This window comes from Copadichromis virginalis, linkage group LG7, assembly GCF_057382275.1.
Source record: "Copadichromis virginalis isolate Kocher_CV1m ecotype Utaka linkage group LG7, C_Virginalis_male_GT1.1, whole genome shotgun sequence".
Classification (NCBI taxonomy): Eukaryota; Metazoa; Chordata; class Actinopteri; order Cichliformes; family Cichlidae; genus Copadichromis; species Copadichromis virginalis.
In genome coordinates, this window is record NC_140624.1 from 61,898,491 (window position 1) to 61,917,383 (window position 18,893).

General features: G+C 39.6%; 1 protein-coding gene, 1 long non-coding RNA gene and 1 other non-coding gene across 6 annotated transcripts; 1 reads left to right on the plus strand and 2 right to left on the minus strand.

The window, feature by feature from the left end:
• Nucleotides 1–904: 904 nt before the first annotated feature.
• LOC146706450 (uncharacterized) lies at nt 905–3,567 on the minus strand. The gene is made up of 2 exons (XR_014921763.1): nt 2,274–3,567; nt 905–2,140 (listed from the first exon to the last, which is right to left on the minus strand). It is a non-coding gene; the product is annotated as an uncharacterized LOC146706450 (long non-coding RNA).
• A 108-nt stretch (nt 3,568–3,675) lies between these two features.
• On the plus strand, nt 3,676–3,839 carry LOC146706451 (U1 spliceosomal RNA). The gene has a single exon (XR_014921802.1). It is a non-coding gene; the product is annotated as a U1 spliceosomal RNA (small nuclear RNA).
• A 4,790-nt stretch (nt 3,840–8,629) lies between these two features.
• LOC146706452 (uncharacterized) lies at nt 8,630–16,041 on the minus strand. Of its 4 annotated transcripts, none has more exons than XR_014921563.1 (4): nt 15,212–16,041; nt 13,212–13,349; nt 9,239–10,386; nt 8,630–9,161 (listed from the first exon to the last, which is right to left on the minus strand). XR_014921563.1 is itself a non-coding variant. In XM_085464604.1 (4 exons), exons 1-4 carry the CDS (start codon nt 15,325–15,327, stop codon nt 8,884–8,886), a joined length of 453 nt encoding a protein of 150 aa, XP_085320730.1. In that variant the 5' UTR covers nt 15,328–16,038; the 3' UTR covers nt 8,630–8,883. The 4 variants fall into 4 exon arrangements, 1 of the variants encoding a protein (XP_085320730.1); XR_014921564.1 differs by having other exon boundaries at nt 8,630–9,268; nt 10,358–10,386; nt 15,212–15,917; XM_085464604.1 differs by lacking the exon at nt 13,212–13,349 and having other exon boundaries at nt 9,239–9,268; nt 10,358–10,386; nt 15,212–16,038.
• Between the last annotated feature and the right edge of the window lie 2,852 nt (nt 16,042–18,893).

Consider the following 18,893-nt stretch of genomic DNA (forward strand, 5'->3'; position numbering starts at 1 on the left):
CAGGCATATCAAAAAAAGCCTACTAGAAATACTACTCTGCATTACATCCTAACACTTGGCTAAATCCTAATATGTAATTCTGGTTTAATAGTTTATTTCACTAAATGTGATTATGCACTGAAAAAAAACATGTTGGGTTTACTTAATTCAATAGTGGACACTGGTTGCACACAGATGTTTTGCTTTGGCAGGAGCTTAAACAACTGAGGTGAAGTTATTCATATTCAATAAACCTGTGCAATTTGTGTTGATAAAATATGATTGAAACATGTTTTGGTGAAGTAATTTGAGCTCCTGGATATTTTAATTCTTCACAAATTTCACACTTTATTCCAACACTATTCAGTGACTTTTACCCAAATACTATTTGGTCACTGAAGTACTATGTTATCTTCAAATGACATGTTGGTATTATATTCTAAATACACAATTTTCCAGTGAAGGCCTTACAACAGATTGTATTGTTCTCTTCCAAGATGGTTGCCAGCATCCACCTTTCAAAACAAAAACAGTAATTTCACTATAGTGACAGTAGGTGAATCAGCGGTCTGAAACACACGGCCCGGGGCCGACTTGCGTGAGGCCCACATCACCCCTACTTGCCACCCGTACTGTTGACGTGAGGAAATATTGTGCATTTTGGTCCTTGAAGTTAGTTTTTGTTACGGGGGATTTTGTTGTTGAGTGCAATGTGAAAATAACTTCTATAAAAAGCAAAAAATGATTTAATATGAAGGCAATATGAGCAGAGAGTAAAACCATGTTGAGGGATTGGCTGTGTTAGTTCAGTGAGAGTTATTTGTAAAGAAAACAATTTTCACTAGTAGACATAAATGTACACTTATGTCTGCATTTTTATTTTGTTAAATAAAACAAAAATTATAGCAAAGTGCTGCCACATGTCTGAGTGCCAATTCTTTTTTTATTCAATGAAAGGTTTTAGTTAATTAAGATTGAGGAAAAAGAATTTGCATTCACATTTGCAGTTTTGCCTTGTTATACAATATTTGAAAATTAAAACAAAACACTACATTTTCTGAAATATTAGTGAGTTTTTTCTTGTTTAAAGACAAACGTTTTTATACTACTTGAACACTAAAGTGACCCTCCAATGTGATGACAGTGCCAGCAGTGGCCCACAGCTCATTTAATGCTTTCTCCTAATTGGCTCATAATGGTCTCTCATATGTATGAACTATGTAGGCTATCTCTATTTTAAAATAATGGGTGGGCAATGAGAGCATCTCCTCGATGTGTACAACAGGACAACAGGGAATACAGAGAACTGACTGAGGACTTTGTCAACTGGTGCCAGCAGAACCACTTCCAGATCAACACTCCGAAAACCAAGGAGCAGGTAGTGGACTCCACCTACACCAGTGAACATCCAGAGAATGGGCATTAAGATAGCTGACTCATATAAGTGATCTGATTAATAAACGGATCTGGAGTAACAACAGAGTGTACATCTACACAAAAGGATAAAGACGGTTGTATTTGCAACAGAGAAGTCTTTTGGAAGGGAGCAGGGAGAGCTCCTGAAGACCTCAGACGCTGTGGTGGTATTGTCCATGTTTTATGGTGTGGTCTGCTGGGGATAGGAAGAAACTGAACAGGTTCATCAAGAAAACTAGCTCTGTTCTGGGATGTCCTCTTGACCCAGTGGAGGTAGTTATCCCTGTCAGATAACAGCTCCCACCCCATACAGGTCACCCTTCAGTGACAGGCCGTGTTCCAAGTGGACATTTTGGAGGCCTTTCCCTCCAGCTGCTGTCAGACTGTACACTGCACAACAGCAATGAATGTACACCACATATTCACACACTGGGGTCTTTGCATATATCAGTGTGCAATACCTGTTAATACCTATTAACACCCAACCACTGCACTATGAAATGACCACGCCAAGCAAACAAACAATGTTTGGGTGCTGCAGATGGAAACGGACCATAGCTTCATGGTGAAATTCCTCACAAAGAGCAGAATCTACCTTGTCCTTTAAAGTTTTTATGGCCACCACTTGGGTCTGCTCACCAGGTACTGTGCCATATAGGTGGCCCTTGTACACCTTGCCAAACCGGTCCTCACCGAGCCCCTCCATAAATCGCACTGCTGACATGTTAATCTCACGCAGCTTCGCCTGCAGCCATGAAACAATAAATACATGTCACCAAAGACTCTGGCCACCAGAATTCAACAATACTTAAACAAATGTATGTAAATCACATTTACTGTGACCATATTTAATGTTACCTTGTTATTATTATTGCTACCTGTTGTTTTTGATGATTCAGGGGCGACAGCTCCGTGTCCTGGGAGGGTGAGCTGCTGAGCTGGGAACGAGGTGGTGTGTCATTTGAAGCCTTATGTTTATTGCGACACAAGCAAACCAGAAAGAAGAGGCAAGCGATAACCAATGGGATGGCAACTGCAGGTATTAAAATAAACAGGATCTCCTTCCTGGGGTTTTCTTGTGTTTCATTCTTCTTCTAATAGTAATCTGTATTATTACATCATATATAAGTATATGTATGTATGTAGATATATATAGATAGATGGCTATGGATATAGATAAATAGACTTACATATATAAGTACTTATCTATTTCTTAGTCTATATTTCTTCTATTTTTGCATAGCATTATTGCTGTTAGGTATGCTGTGTGTGTTCATTTGTTCCTGCCTTGTGTACTCTGCTGCAGTAACAATTTGAATTTCCCAACTCTGGGACTAACAAAGGTTTTCTTATCTGAAATGTATCTAAACCCAGCTGATATCTGGCTACATTTTCTGCTGAGCATCCAAATCACACTGAAGTTTACACACTGTATAATGCCTGATTTCTTGTAAATATTTAGCGATGGCCTTATGAAATATATTTTGATAAAATGTTTATCAGGCCACAGTGAACAATGGAAAATAAACAAAATTAAAACAAATAATTAAAAACACTGAAAAACACTCAAAAATATATTTTTTTAGAGATGTCTTAACCTGGTTATGCTGTACCATCCAGACGTGTATGTGCGCCGGACCCGCGTGATTTGAGACTTCCTGCCATCTTTAGCAGGTAATAAACTCCCGCCAAAGCAAAAAGTTGCTCTGAGTGAATTCAGTCGTTGTTAATGAGTAAATTTTTAGTGTTTTTATTTGGATTGTTTTCTGGTTGTTTGTTGCACACGGACATGTTCACAGACGTGTTTTCGTGAGCAACACTGTTCATACTCCGAGACCGTAGCGGGAAACTGTTGGTTGCCTAGCAGCAGTTAACGAAAAGACCGGAAGTGACTGTGCTTCAACTAGAAAACTTTTGCGTTTATCCTCTTTTTCCCGAGTATCAGACAAACTCGTTTAGCAGCGTGCTTTACCTTTGAGTTAGCTGAACTTCTGGTGGTTTGTTGGTGGATTTAAGGAGGTTAAATGGATGAAAAAAAGTTATCTTTCAGCTAGCTCTTGTTGCGCAGATACAGCAATGCATGATGGGAAATTCTCCCGGTATTTGTAAAGCTAAATAACCTTATGGGGCTCTGTTGGAAACTGCTTCATGTGTATATATAAATAGTGTGTAGTCCCAGCTTCCTACAGGCTGTGTTTGTGTTGATTTTGAGATTGTGAGCACCGTGAGTGTGCAGGGTTTGTGTGTGAAAGACTGCCCCATACGTGAGCTAAAGAATTCATACTTACCTGGTAGGAGAGATACCATGATCACGAAGGTGGTTCTCTCAGGCCGAGGCTCAGCCATTGCACTCTGGCTTTGCTGACAGCCTGCGAATTCCCCAAATGTGGAAATCTCGACTACATAATTTCTGGTAGTGGGGACTGCGTTCGCGCTCTCCCCTCATCATATGTTGAAAGAAAAATCAGTGGGAATGTTTGCGCTTATTTTCAATGACGACGTCATGCAATCTTCTGGCTTCTTAACTACAGTTTTATCAGTGAGGCCAGGGTGAGGAGGAGGGGATTCTGTCTTATTTAAAAAAGTCTGTGCAGCATTTGGGAGGCCTGTAAACATTAACAAACACAACTTTGGATGGGGCCTTCAGCTGTAAAGCCACATATTCAAAAGACTGAAAACTTCCAGGAGACAGCTGCTTACATTGAAATGATTCATTAATGACCTCAGTGAACTGCTGTCTGTGATCTGTGTTGATTTCGACTGTGTAATTATTGCTGGGGATTTTAACATTCATGTGGACAACCCTCAGGACAAAGGGACTAAAGACCTGAGTAACACTCTGGGCAACTTTGGGCTGACTCAGCATGTAACAGAGGCCACACATAATAGAGGACACACTCTTGACCTACTGATCTCCAAGCCTGAGCATTTCAAACATTGCTGTGTCTGATGTGGGCTTATCTGATCATTACTGTGTTTTCTTTGAAAGTAAAATCTCAGCCCACACAAATATATCAACAGCAGTGATCACAAAACGGTGTATAACTGAAGACAGTAGTGAGATCTTTAACCAGGTCTTCCCATTAACACCTGACCTGTCCAAAGGTTCAGTCAATGAGCTCGTCAATAGCTTTAATGCAAAACTGTTAAATGTAATGGATACTATTGCCCCCATTAAGGTGAAGGTTATCTCTGGAAGGAAAAAGTCTCCATGGAGAAACTCCACACTAGTGAAAAATGAAAAAAGAGAGTGTAGGAAAGCTGAGCGCAGATGGAGAAAAACAAACCTCCAGGTTCACTATGACATCTATAAAGAGAAACTTCACAATTATAATTTACAACTGAGGAGTGCAAGAAGGTCCTACTTCTCTGACATCATCACTAAAAACAGCCATAATGCTCGGGTCTTATTTTCTACAGTTGACAGGCTAACAAACCCTCCTGTGCCAGTGGCAGCTGAACTTCATTCAACCATGGCCTGCAATGACTTTGCCAAATTCTTCACAGACAAAATCCAAAAGATTAGACAAGCAGTTGGTACATCAACAGCAGATCCAGGATATGTACTGTGTCCACTGAAAAACTGTTTAAACACCATCAAAGAGTTTCACCCGATTAACAGCAAAGACCTGGAGGACATCTTAGGTCAACTGAACTCCTCCTCTTGCTGTTTAGATGTCCTGCCAACAAGTTTTTTCAAAAAGGTCTCAAAGACTTTAGAGTCAGACCTGTTACAGATCGTCGACTTTTCCTTAATGTCAGGTGTGTTTCCAGAACCACTAAAAACTGCTGTAATCAAACCTATACTGAAAAAGGACAATCTTGACAAGACACAAATGAAAAACTACAGGCCGATCTCAAATCTCCCATTTTTAAGTAAGATCATTGAAAAAGCAGTTTCTCAACAGCTCAATTACTTCTTAAAACAGAATAACTGCTATGATGCCTTCCAGTCAGGTTTTAGACAGAACCACAGCACTGAAACCGCTCTGACAAAAGTGTTTAATGACATATGTCTGAACACAGACAGTGGAAAAATGCCAGTCTTAGTTTTACTGGATCTCAGTGCAGCATTTGATACAGTTGACCACAACATATTACTCAAACGACTGGAGAACTGGGCAGGTCTTTCAGGAACTGTACTAAACTGGTTCAAAACATACGTAGAAAACAGGAAATACTTTGTATCAATAGGTAACTTCACATCTGAGCAGACAAGTATCACATGTGGAGTTCCCCAAGGTTCCATCTTGGGACCCCCTCTGTTTAACATTTACATGCTCCCACTGGCACAGATTATAAAGAACAACAAAATAAACTACCACAGCTATGCAGATGACACACAAATATATATCACAATGTCACCAGGAGACCGAGGCCCTGTACAGGCTCTTGGTAAATGCATTGAGGAAATTAATGACTGGTTGTGCCACAATTTTCTCCAACTAAACAAAAACAAAACTGAGGTAATAGTCTTTGGCGCCAAAGAAAAACGATTACAGGTCACCAGAGAACTTCAATCTATACATCTAAAAACCACAAACCAGGCGAGAAATTTGGGTGTAGTGATGGATGCAGACCTAAACTTAGAAAAACACATTAAGACAATAACAAAGTCAGCTTACTATCACCTCAAGAATATTTCAAGGATAAAAGATCTGATGTCTCAACAGGACCTGGAAAAACTAGTCCATGCATTCATCTTTAGTAGGCTTGATTACTGTAACAGCATCTTTACAGGTCTACCTAAAAAATCAGTCAGACAACTACAGCTCATTCAGAACTCTGCTGCTCGAGTCCTCACTAAGACCAAAAAAGTGGACCACATCAGTCCAGCTCTGAGGTCTTTACACTGGCTGCCTGTCCGTCAGAGGATAGACTTTAAAGTTCTGATGCTGGCCTATAAAGCTCTGAATGGTTTAGGACCAAAATACATCAGTGACCTCCTGACCCAGTATGAACCTTCCAGATCCCTCAGGTCATCTGGATCCGGTCTTTTATCAGTTCCTAGAGTCAGAACCAGACACGGAGAAGCTGCATTCAGCTTTTATGCTCCTTATATCTGGAACAAACTCCCAGAAAGCCTCAGATCAGCTGAAACACTCAGTTTATTTAAATCCAGGTTGAAGACTCACCTATTCTCAGCTGCATTTGAATAAAGCACCAAATCCACACTTTTAAGCTTAAATTTCAAAACTTACATTAACTACTGATCTTATCTATTTCTGATTTTATCTGTTTTGATTTTATATACTGTTTTGTTTGTTTGTTAATTAGTTAAGCTTAAATTTCAAAACTTACATTAACTACTGATTTTATCTACTGTTCTGATTTTATCTGTTTTGATTTTACATACTGCTTTGTTTGTTTGTTTGTTTGTTTGTTTGTTTGTTTGTTTGTTTGTTAAGTGGGTTAGAGCTCTGGGTAGCTCCCCAGCTGGGTCTAGACTGGGTCTAGAGAGTATTTTAAATTCAGGGAATTTAAAATAGAAAGTAGCTCGTCCACAGAAGGACTGGTAGCTCCCCTTACGATAAGGGTTCAGATCGCGCGAACAGGTGTGAAATGTGTGTGTTTAGTTAGTTTGTTTGTTTGCTTGTTTTAATCAATTTTAAATCATACTTTTTATTTGTTTTTGTTTCTAATGTCTCTGTAAAGCACTTTGAATCACCTTGTTGTTGAATTGTGCTATACAAATAAATTTGCCTTGCCTTGCCTTTGTTCAAAATCACTACCCTTTCAGCTTGTTCGTGGCCACCAACAGATTAGGTCTGTTATTTTCATGTTTATTTTGCCATTTTATCTGCATAAAGCTTTTAAGTAACTTCAGTTCTTTTCATAAATATAAAATAATTATTACTTTTTACATTTTTAACCCTTTAAACACCAGTTTGTTTGTCCACTGCGACTAGCTGGAAGACAACCTCAAATCTTGCAATTTTATATAATTGAGTTGCTACTGAAATTTCTTGTATTATTAATAGTAGAGTATGGGTCATGTAATTGATTCACATCAACATTGATTATAATGCATTGTTATTTTTGTGCAGAGAGAGCAAAAACATGAAAACTCCCTCTCAGCTTGTTCGTGGCCAAAAATGGCCACCCCTTGTTTACAACTACAAAATGCTATAAAATTCATATATATTAAGAAAAATTTCCACTTTTTTTTACTTGATTTTTTAGATTAGCATCAGTGCTGTTCATGAAAATCAAAATTTCATTCAAATTCAGAATTCTAACCCTTTAAATACCAGTTAGATCACATAATCCTAGGAACTCATAAATGGAAAAAATCACAAAACCCCAATTTTTTTCCAAATAAAACATGCAAACTGAATTATTTTCTAACCATGATGGAGGTTAGATGCATAGCAATAATTAAAAGTATCAATGAGTTTTATGTATCTTTGTTTTTTTTTTGTGCAGTAACAGAAAAACAAAAAAACTCCCTCTCAGCTTGTTCGTGGCCAAAAATGGCCACCCCTGTTTACGTTTACAAAATACTATAAAATTAATATATATTAAAACATTTTTCTACTTTCATTGACTTGACATTTCACACCTGAGCCTCAACTCTCGTGGCCCGGTACCAAAGGACTCACGGACCGGGGGTTGGGGACCGCTGATCCAGATGAAGACGTGAGCCAAAGATCCTTTAAGTTTCATCTGATGAACTTACCTTTTCCTACATATGAAAAATGATGTGGTGTGAAGTAAATCGGGTTTGTATATATGTAGCCTCAGATGAGCATGAAATTTCATTTTTGACCTGCTTAATAGCAGTCTCAAATATTAAAGTCTTGGTGTTACAAAATCAATTGACATGTGCAGCAACTGAAATAAGACACCAAAGGCCACTCTTAATACAGACAGAAGTCGGGTAGTCAAAAATCTCTTATTCTGCTTTTTGTATTCTGAACTTCTTGAGTGGACAGCCAACAATCCTACAAATAGACTAGAGGATGTGCCTGAAATGTTTGTTAAAACAAATAACTGGACCTTACTTGTTAAGCTCAATGTTCTGACTGTCACATGGAGTCTTTCAGGTTGTTTTACGTTTACTATCACAAATGAATGTTTTTTTCCCCTAATGAATATACATTTTAGGTCTAAAGTGTCTAAAATCTGCAGTTTTGGAATTTTTCATGTGGGATGACAAAATTAAAAAACACTCCAAAAAAACACTCCAAAAAAACCAAGTGATACATGTCATGAAGGACTGACATAATTTGATTCATAAGACTTTATTTGATATTCACACACACCATATTAACGGTTTCAGATAGTTCATCAGCCATATTGATCAGTCTAAGGCAGGTAGTTTTGTATGCTGAATAAAAATCCTGTCGACAAACGTCAAATGTTACGTACGGTTCAAAATGACTCCCGTACAAGACTGTAGTAAGGTCTACTATTGACCAGTAAGAAACCACCACACTCACACTGCAATGGGGTCCACAAGATTTAGTTTTCTTCGTCCAAGTCAGACTACAGGCTGAGGACACAACTCCGGCCTGGAATCCAAGGCCCAAAGCCATGAACTTCTTCTTTTTGCATGTTGTTGTAAGTTAAAATCCTAATAAAACATCTAATTATATATTTACCTGCTGACTGCAAAACAGCCACCACACTTCTGGCTGTCACTTCTCCTCCATTAGAAGCTGCAGCAGACGACATCATGCCTGCAGCGCAGGAGCCTGCAGCTATTCCAGCTGAGTTGAAACCTGCAGCTCCCAGAAGAGCAGGAGCAGTGACTACAGCACCTACTGCAGGAAGACAAGACATGTATCAGACATGGATCGGGCTTTGATTCAAATTAGTTAAAGATAAATAAACTGCTTACTTGCTCCTGCAGCAGTACACACAGCTGTCACTATAACACAACATAAGAACACACATTAACATCTAACTGGGCCATAGCTCAGCACACAGCTGATCAAGGATTTAGATCAAGTAACTGAGCTACAGAGAAGACGGGGAGGCTCTACGCTACGATGGAGTATTAGAGCCACAAGAAAAAAGTTGTTGATATGGACATTACTGTCCCACAACAAACTGCTATAATTACTGTTTCTGCTACAAAATTCCTTATTTAGATGAGTTAGTGAAACAAATTGATCAGCCATTGTGTGATACAACATTCAACCTCTTTATTGCACGAGGATGTAACCATCGATAACCTTGCATCTGTCCATTAGATCGTGGCTCAAGAGTTGGCAGTTTGTCTTGTAATTGGAAGGTTGCCGGTTCAAGCCACGGCTCGGACAGTCTTGGTCGTTGTGTCCTTGGGCAAGACACTTCACCTACCGCCTACTAGTAGAGGCCAGAGGGCCCGATGGCGTGATATGGCAGCCTCGCTTCTGTCGGCCTGCCTCAGGGCAGCTGTGGCTACAACTGTAGCTTGCCTCCACTAGTGTGTGAATGTGAGAGTGAATGAATAGTGGAATTGTAAAGCGCTTTGAGGGTCTTGAAAAGCGCTATATAAATGCAATCCATTATTATTATTACCAGCCCTTTTTTGGTACAACCTAATACTTATCACCACACTGCGTTTATGAGCTAAAACCAGGGAGTTTTAGCTCATGAGCTAAAACTCCTGTGAAAAGCATTTTAAAGTTGTGTTCTGGTTATTTTAGCTCATGTTTCCTTCTTGCTAAAACCAATTCTGAAGTACGGTTTCACCAACTCAGATGATATACAGTAGCAACCATGGCAGCTTGCCTTGAGACAGCTGTAATCTCCACATTTTGACTTTATTCTCAAAATGATCGATAATACCTTTCTTAACTTTGCCCTAATACTACATCGTATTATCCTCACTGCAGCACAGTTACATGTAATTGTTTCAGGAAGAAACACTTGGTTACTGATCATCAGGATGCTTCACAATGAATACATGTATTGATATGTATTTATGAGTTTTAGAGACAAAAATAAATAAATAAGCAAATAGGTTTGTTACCTGCCCGGCTGTGATGGCTAAGGCTGTCACTGAAACACAAGAAAGAAAATAAAAGATCTCACCACAGCTCAGTCTGGAATAATTAAGACATTATCTGTAATGCTAGAATCATCAACTCATATAATGTAGAGATGATCTGAAAAAGGCAGCTGTACTCACACTGTATATACATAACACTATTTATTACATATTACTTACGTCTTGTATATTGTACATTTTATATATATATATGTTTTTCCTCATGTTAATACTGTCCATATGTACATAGCGCTGCAGAACTGTACCCCCCCCCCCCCCCCCCCCAGCATGTTTACACTGAGTATGAGATGCTCTGTACAACTGTATAGTGACAATAAAGGCATTCTATTCTATTCTATTCTATAGACCCATTGTTCCACTCAGGATGAGGAACCTAAGATTGGACTGTGTCTTAAACAGAAGTGAGCATCAGCTGTTATTTCCTGGATAATGAAACTGAATGGGCGTCACTGGGTCTATGAAGTAAATAAACTTCCTTTAGTCATCATAGAACAAGTGATTGTGAGGCTGGATCTCAGGAGGTTTGACATAGTTATTTATTTTATTTATTTTATGTTTTTTATTATGTATTTCACACACATGTGTTATTTCAAGGATTGTTCTTTCTATTTTAATCCTTATGTTAAATCAACTGCTTAAAATAAACACAAACAAAAAGGAGGTTATGATACAGAGCGTGTTTGAATGTTATTTGGGTCACTGAAAATGTGTCTGCATTATGTGTGCCCTTTCTTTGGGGTGTGGTATGCAACAGAAGAAAGACCGCAGGTACCAATTAGTGTAGAATTTCCTCACATACTTGAGTCATACCTTGATTCTGGTTTAATCTTGTTAAGAAAAATAGTGAGAAACAGAAATGGAAATAAAATGGGTGAGTATAAAAGGCTTATCACAGCAGACACAAGAGCAGAAGGTGAGAGGAGTTATAAAAACAACCAACGTCTGAGAAGCCCTGGACAGGAGATCCTATGAAATGGCAGCACTGGAGATCATGACAAGACACACGTTCAGGAAAGTTTATTACACTGCATTTAATCCCAGTCATTTTCAGAGAGAGATTAAAGGTTGAAGACTGATTTATAACAAGTCCCCACACAAACATAGATAAAGCACTAAAAGTGCCTCACTGACGAGCAAGAAGTGCAATAAATAACTGAGAAGTGATACATGCTGTATGGGCGTCGCACATATGACGAGTTAGGAGTGAGAACGTGTTGATCTGCAGGGAAGCAGGAGACTGTTGTTATAGAGTGGATTGAGGATTTTTATTCTTTATTTCTATTTTTCAAGACTTTGTGAATTGTCTTTTTTTTAAATAACTTGGCTTACCCTTTTTGGTTTTGTTAATATTGGCAATAGTGTGAAGTACTATTGTTGGGTTAGAATATATTTATTATATAGGTCATCCAGTTAAGGTAAATGTCATGTTTTGAATTGTTAGAATCTGATGAGCATTATTTTATTTTATTTTTTGTTGTTTTGTTTTTCTGTTTTCCCCCTGAGAGATTACCACCTTAACGTGGTCAGGCGATGTGATGGCTGCAGTTACAGCCACACAGTGGTATTATCAGTGTAGAGGCTTACACACAACACTGCATTCACATTGGTCTTTCTTTAAATATAAGGTTTAATTTACAGGATAATAAATAACTGGTTTTGGTCTCAGTTAGGTTTTTGTGTGTTTTACCCCTTTTTGTGATTTTTGTGGGCTGATCAGCCACTATTTAAGTTTCCCCCGTTGTCTTCTTTAGTGAGGTCAGTTTGTTTGAGGTATCAGTATTGGTTGTTGCTAACTTTGAGTAGAGTTCTGTTATTTTGACCTCTTTTATGGGCACATATGATTTTTTTTTTTGTATAATTTAACCAACTATGTTGTTGGGTTAAATAAATAAAAAAATGGGGGGGGGGGGGGGCTGTACTGCAGTGGCCCTGAGAGGCCAAATGCAAACCATCAAAAAGGAAAGTTATGAGTTTAATGTTAAAATACGAGAGCGTTTCTCTCGTATCTGTCCTGATACTGCTATTTCATCTGCTATCAACAATAACCATACACTATTATTGCAATCTATACTACAGCTCAAAAGTCTGTAGAGAATTAGAAATGTCTTATTTTCTGACAACAGTAAAAATCGTTTAGAAGTTTTACTAAATTAATCAGAAGCGTAAAGAAATATAAATAATTAACGGTAACATTTATCATAAATCACAAATGAGATTTAGTGGAATATCTACTTAGTGTTGTTGAGACGTCGGTCTCTCCAATTCTTTTTGTCTCGGTAGAGATCACGCAGAGATGTTTCCAAATTTCACACAATCCTTTTATTACCCATTTTCCTTACAGATGCATCTGGAGATCAGCACACTGCATCCTGTGCAGTCCTACTCTAAAGGCTGATCTGAAGAGTTTCACACAACAGCTACAGTTATAGTCTCTGGTCTCCAATTTCTACAGTAAATCCCCCACAATGGAAAAACACTGGTAAAGTGGCCTGGGGTGCTGACACCCTGACCCCCATCTCCTTTTAAGGTAATGTACATTGGCAATTGTCTGCCCCTCACCCTCAGTAAATCTTGCTACTGTCCTGTGTTTGGGGTTAATTGCCCCACTTCCCTGCACCCCAGTTCTTTGTTCCCATCCCAGGACTATTTTCTATTTTCTAATCTTAAATCCTATAAACAACAAAATCATACTACGACACACACTAATAAACTACATTCACTATGACCTCAATACCTATTAGACAGTCCATTATTTCTACAGTGTACTGTTATGAAAACAACAGAATGATGATGAGACACTGTGGTAAAGTCTTACAGGTATATTTGCAGATAGTTATCAATACAGGATAAACACTGTGGGCTCCAGGAGACGGGGCAGAGGTAGGGAAGGTTGTCTGGAGGCACACTCAGACACTGTCACAGAAGGTCATGGAGATCCGTAACACTGAAACGTCTGCACAGAAACAAAGAGTGAGCAACCCATCTTGCCTCAATGATTACCGCCCAGTAGCACTCACCCCCATCATCACTAAGTGCTTAGAGCGACTGGTCCTAGCACACTTCAAATCCTGTCTCCCCCCCACCCTGGACCCCCACCAATTCGCATACCGCCGGAACAGGAGCACAGAGGATGCAGTCTCCATCGCAATGCACTCTGTCCTCTCACACCTGGACAACAACAACACCTACGCCAGAATGCTGTTTATAGACTTCAGTTCAGCATTCAATACAATCCACCCCTCACAACTCATCAGGAAACTGACAGACCTGGGTATCAGTTCCCTCATCTGCAAATGGTTACTGGACTTCCTGACCAACCGCCCCCAACATGTCCGGCTGGATAACCGCTGCTCATCTACCATCACAATGAACACCGGTGTACCACAAGGCTGTGTGATGAGCCCTTTCCTCTACTCCCTCTTCACCCACGACTGCAGACCTGCTGATGGTTCCAACACCATCATTAAGTTTGCAGATGACACCACGGTGATTGGCCTCATCAGTGACAACGATGAGGCCGCCTACAGGGAGGAGGTGGATCGTCTGGCTGAGTGGTGCGACAGAAACAACCTGCTGCTTAACACCGAGAAGACCAAGGAGCTCATCGTGGACTACAGGAGGAATGCTGACCCACATCCACCCATCCACATTAAGGGGACGGCTGTGGAGCGTGTGAGCAGCTTCAAGTTCCTGGGAGTCCACATCTCCGAGGATCTCACCTGGACGACCAACTGCTCCAAGCTGGTCAAGAAGGCTCACCAGCGCCTCTTCTTCTTGAGGACTCTGAGGAAGAACCACCTGTCCTCAGACATCCTGGTGAACTTCTATCGCTGCACCATCGAGAGCATCCTGACCAACTGTATAACAGTCTGGTACGGGAACTGCTCTGCCTCGGACCGGAAGGCGTTGCAGAGGGTCGTGAAAACTGCCCAGCGCATCGCCGGAGCACCACTTCCTGCCATAAAAGACATCTACAGGAAGCGGTGTCTGAAAAGGGCTGGGAAAATCATCAAAGACCCCAGTCACCCATCACATGGACTCTTCACCCTCCTGCCCTCTGGGAGGCGCCACAGGAGCCTCCGGACTAAGACCACCAGGTACCGGAACAGCTTCTTCCCCACAGCTGTCAGACTCCTGAACTCTGCCTCCTGACATCTGACCCACGTTAAACTCATGGACTGAACATACACACACCCACAATGGACAACTGTACCCTCAAACACAATAATAACATGGACTGAACCACCACTCACAACCACTAGCACTTTATACAGCCTCTGTAGAAACTATCTACACCCTCACTTATCTTAACTGCACTACTGTATAGCTCTGTGTAAATAATCATTCTGTACATTCGATAATTTTTAATCCTACAACTGTTTACAACTTGCATAGTTCCCATTTCTGTATAGCTGTATATCCCAGATTCTGTAAAGTTATTTATTTCATATTCTGTATAGTTTTTCATATTTATATCCTGTTCATATCCTGTACATAGCTTGTACTCACTACAGCCTGTACATACTTATAGTTATAGAATATTCACAACCTACTTCATACCGTGTACATTATAACATACCATAATAGACCCATTTCTGTAATATACTCACATATCTATATTATTGCTAATATATATTGTAATATATCTATATCACTAAAGCACTTCTGGATGGATGCAAACTGCATTTCGTTGCCCTGTACCTGTGCATGTGCAATGACAATAAAGTTGAATTCTATTCTATTCTATTCTATTCTATTCAATTCAAAGGCAAGAACTGATGGAAAATGTGACATGACTGTGGCATAATACGTTACCTTGGTACTGCAATGATCTGGTTGTTTAGAAGCCAGCATGAAGACCTCGCGAGGAACAGGCGAGTAATCAGCTGATTGTTCACAAGTGACTGAGGGACGGGAAGATGGAGGAGCATCCCCTAAAAAAGACAAGCACACGGACAACAACACAGGCATACACCGAAAGAGGAGAGAGAAAGAAGCAGGCCAGCAAAAGAGAGCAAGGGAACCATGACATCTACTGAGGCCCATTTTTATTTGGTACATCGTATCACCAGATGTCAGTTTGTGATGTTAGATCCCAACTTGTCAGTGAAGAAATCTTTTTCCAAAGATATCAGCACAAACCAAAATCATTGTGTGGATTAAAAAGAGCAAATTGTTGAAGTTTGTGATGGATCATTCCATTTTCTGTTTGCACTTGTCAGATGTGTTGCAGGTATATAACCATGTGATCAGTCCATACAGCAGTGATCGTTACTACAAATGGGCCCATGTATAAGTGTGTAGATATTTCCTAATGCATCATGGGTGATTTAACATAAATGATTCATTAAACACACATCTGTGTAAACATTACTGATAAATTTCATGTAATATTATGTTAAAGTAAATGTAAATTATTAATTAAAAGACGACTGTTTCAATCTGACCACAAACCTTTGAGCAGTAGTGTGTGTTGTATGCATGTGTCTGTCTGTATCTGATCAGGATTTTGTCATCAGTGTCAACAAAACGCTCATTTTTTAGCTGTTTCTGTCATCAAAATTGAGTTGGAGTGTTTTAACACTGATGGCAATCTCTCCCTAACAAGTCCACTTTATTGCGTGCTCATTTTCTCCTATTAGTGGTTCATAGGAGTCTAACTAATGAACTGTATGCATGTTTCCTAATCTGTCACACTTATCAGTGGCTCATGGTTGCTTAAGGCCTATGTCTGTACTTGACCACAGAGGCAGAGCATCATTCAACCTGCCAGCTGCCTATCTTGGGAGCTTTTCAAGGATGACAGACTCCACTTTCTCTGCAGCAAGACAGCTCATAACTTTTTTACAGTGTCTCCCTGTCCTCAGACTTGTATATGTTCTTCTGTAATAGATAACTATACACTATCATTGCAATCTACACTACAGCTCAAACGTTTGAAGTCAATTTTCACCTGGTTTATAACCATGTGATCTGTCCACACAGCAGTGATGGCTACTAAAAATGGGCCCATGTATAAGTGTGTAGACATTTCCTAATGCATCATGGGTGATTTAACATAAATGATTCATTAAACACACATCTGTGAAAACATTTCTGATAAACTTTGCCTAATTTTATGTTATAGCAAATATAATTTTAAAATTAAAACAAGAATGTTTGAAACTGACCACAAACTTTTGAGCAGTAGTGTGTGTTGTATGCATGTGTCTGTCTGTATCTGATCAGGATTTTGTCATCAGTGTCAACAAAACGCTCATTTTTTAGCTGGTTCTATCATCAAAATTGAGTTGGAGTGTTTTAACTCTGGTGGCAATCTCTCCCTAACAAGTCCACTTTATTGCGTGCTCATTTTCTCCTATTAGTGGCTCATACGTATATAATTAGGAAACATGCATTAAGTCAGTGGTCCTCAACCTTTTTTGCGCCACGGACCGGTTTATGCCCGACAATATTTTCACGGACCGGCCTTTAAGGTGTCGCGGATAAATACAACAAAATAAAACTAGTACCGGTACCGGAAAAAAAGAAGATTTATTTATGACACACTTGAAAAGACCCAGGGACACCGAGTTAACGATAAAAACGATAACAAAATAACTCTGAATACCGATAAAAACCCTGAAAACCATACATTTCACACCTGAGCCTCAACTCTCGCGGACCGGCACCTTTCCGAGGCCCGGGGGTTGGGGACCGCTGCATTAAGTGCACTAATTTCTCACACTTATCAGTGGCTCATGGTTGCTTAAGGCCTATGTCTGTACTTGACCACAGAGGCAGAGCATCATTCAACCTGCCAGCTGCCTATCTTGGGAGCTTTTCAAGGATGACAGACTCCACTTTCTCTGCAGCAAGACAGCTCATAACTTTTTTACAGTGTCTCCCTGTCCTCAGACTTCTATATGTTCTTCTGTAATAGATAACTATACACTATCATTGCAATCTACACTACAGCTCAAACGTTTGAAGTCAGTTTTCACCTGGTTTATAACCATGTGATCTGTCCACACAGCAGTGATGGTTACTAAAAATGGGCCCATGTATATGTGTGTAGACATTTCCTAATGCATCATGGGTGATTTAACATAAATGATTCATTAAACACACATCTGTGAAAACATTTCTGATAAACTTTGCCTAATTTTATGTTATAGCAAATATAATTTTAAAATTAAAACAAGAATGTTTGAAACTGACCACAAACTTTTGAGCAGTAGTGTGTGTTGTATGCATGTGTCTGTCTGTATCTGATCAGGATTTTGTCATCAGTTTCAACAAGACGCTCATTTTTTAGCTGTTTCTATCATCAAAAATTGAGTTGGAGTGTTTTAACTCTGATGGCAATCTCTCCCTAACAAGTCCACTTTATTGCGTGCTCATTTTCTCCTATTAGTGGCTCATACGTATATAATTAGGAAACATGCATTAAGTCAGCGGTCCTCAACCTTTTTTGCGCCACGGACCGGTTTATGCCCGACAATATTTTCATGGACCGGCCTTTAAGGTGTCGCGGATAAATACAACAAAATAAAACTAGTACCGGTACCGGAAAAAAAGAAGATTTATTTATGACACACTTGAAAAGACCCAGGGACACCGAGTTAACGATAAAAACGATAACAAAATAACTCTGAATACCGATAAAAACCCTGAAAACCATACATTTCACACCTGAGCCTCAACTCTCGCGGCCTGGTACAAAACGACTCACGGACCGGCACCGGTCCGAGGCCCGGGGGTTGGGGACCGCTGCATTAAGTGCACTAATTTCTCACACTTATCAGTGGCTCATGGTTGCTTAAGGCCTATGTCTGTACTTGACCACAGAGGCAGAGCATCATTCAACCTGCCAGCTGCCTATCTTGGGAGCTTTTCAAGGATGACAGACTCCACTTTCTCTGCAGCAAGACAGCTCATAACTTTTTTACAGTGTCTCCCTGTCCTCAGACTTCTATATATTCTTCTGTAATAGATAACTATACACTATCATTGCAATCTACACTACAGCTCAAAGGTTTGAAGTCAGTTTTCACCTGGTTTATAACCATGTGATCGGTCCACACAGCAGTGATGGTTACTAAAAATGGGCCCATGTATATGTGTGTAGACATTTCCTAATGCATCATGGGTGATTTAACATAAATGATTCATTTAACACACATCTGTGAAAACATTTCTGATCATTTTCATGTAATATTATGTTAAAAGTAAATGTAAATTATTAATTAAAAAGACGACAGTTTGAATCTGACCACAAACCTTTGAGCAGTAGTGTGTGTTGTATGCATGTGTCTGTCTGTATCTGATCAGGATTTTGTCATCAGTGTCAACAAAACGCTCATTTTTTAGCTGTTTCTATCATCAAAATTGAGTTGGAGTGTTTTAACACTGATGGCAATCTCTCCCTAACAAGTCCACTTTATTGCGTGCTCATTTTCTCCTATTAGTGGCTCATAGGAGTCTAACTAATGAACTGTATGCATGTTTCCTAATC

Excerpts from the sequence above, each read along its gene's own strand:
- LOC146706452 (XM_085464604.1), bottom strand. The coding sequence starts at position 15,327 with ATGCTCCTCCATCTTCCCGTCCCTCAGTCACTTGTGAACAATCAGCTG. Across the intron at positions 10,387-15,211 it reads CAGATCATTGCAGTACCAAG|TGACAGCCTTAGCCATCACA; the intron begins GTAACGTATTAT and ends CTTGTGTTTCAG. Across the intron at positions 9,162-9,238 it reads GTGTACTGCTGCAGGAGCAA|TAGGTGCTGTAGTCACTGCT; the intron begins GTAAGCAGTTTA and ends GTCTTCCTGCAG.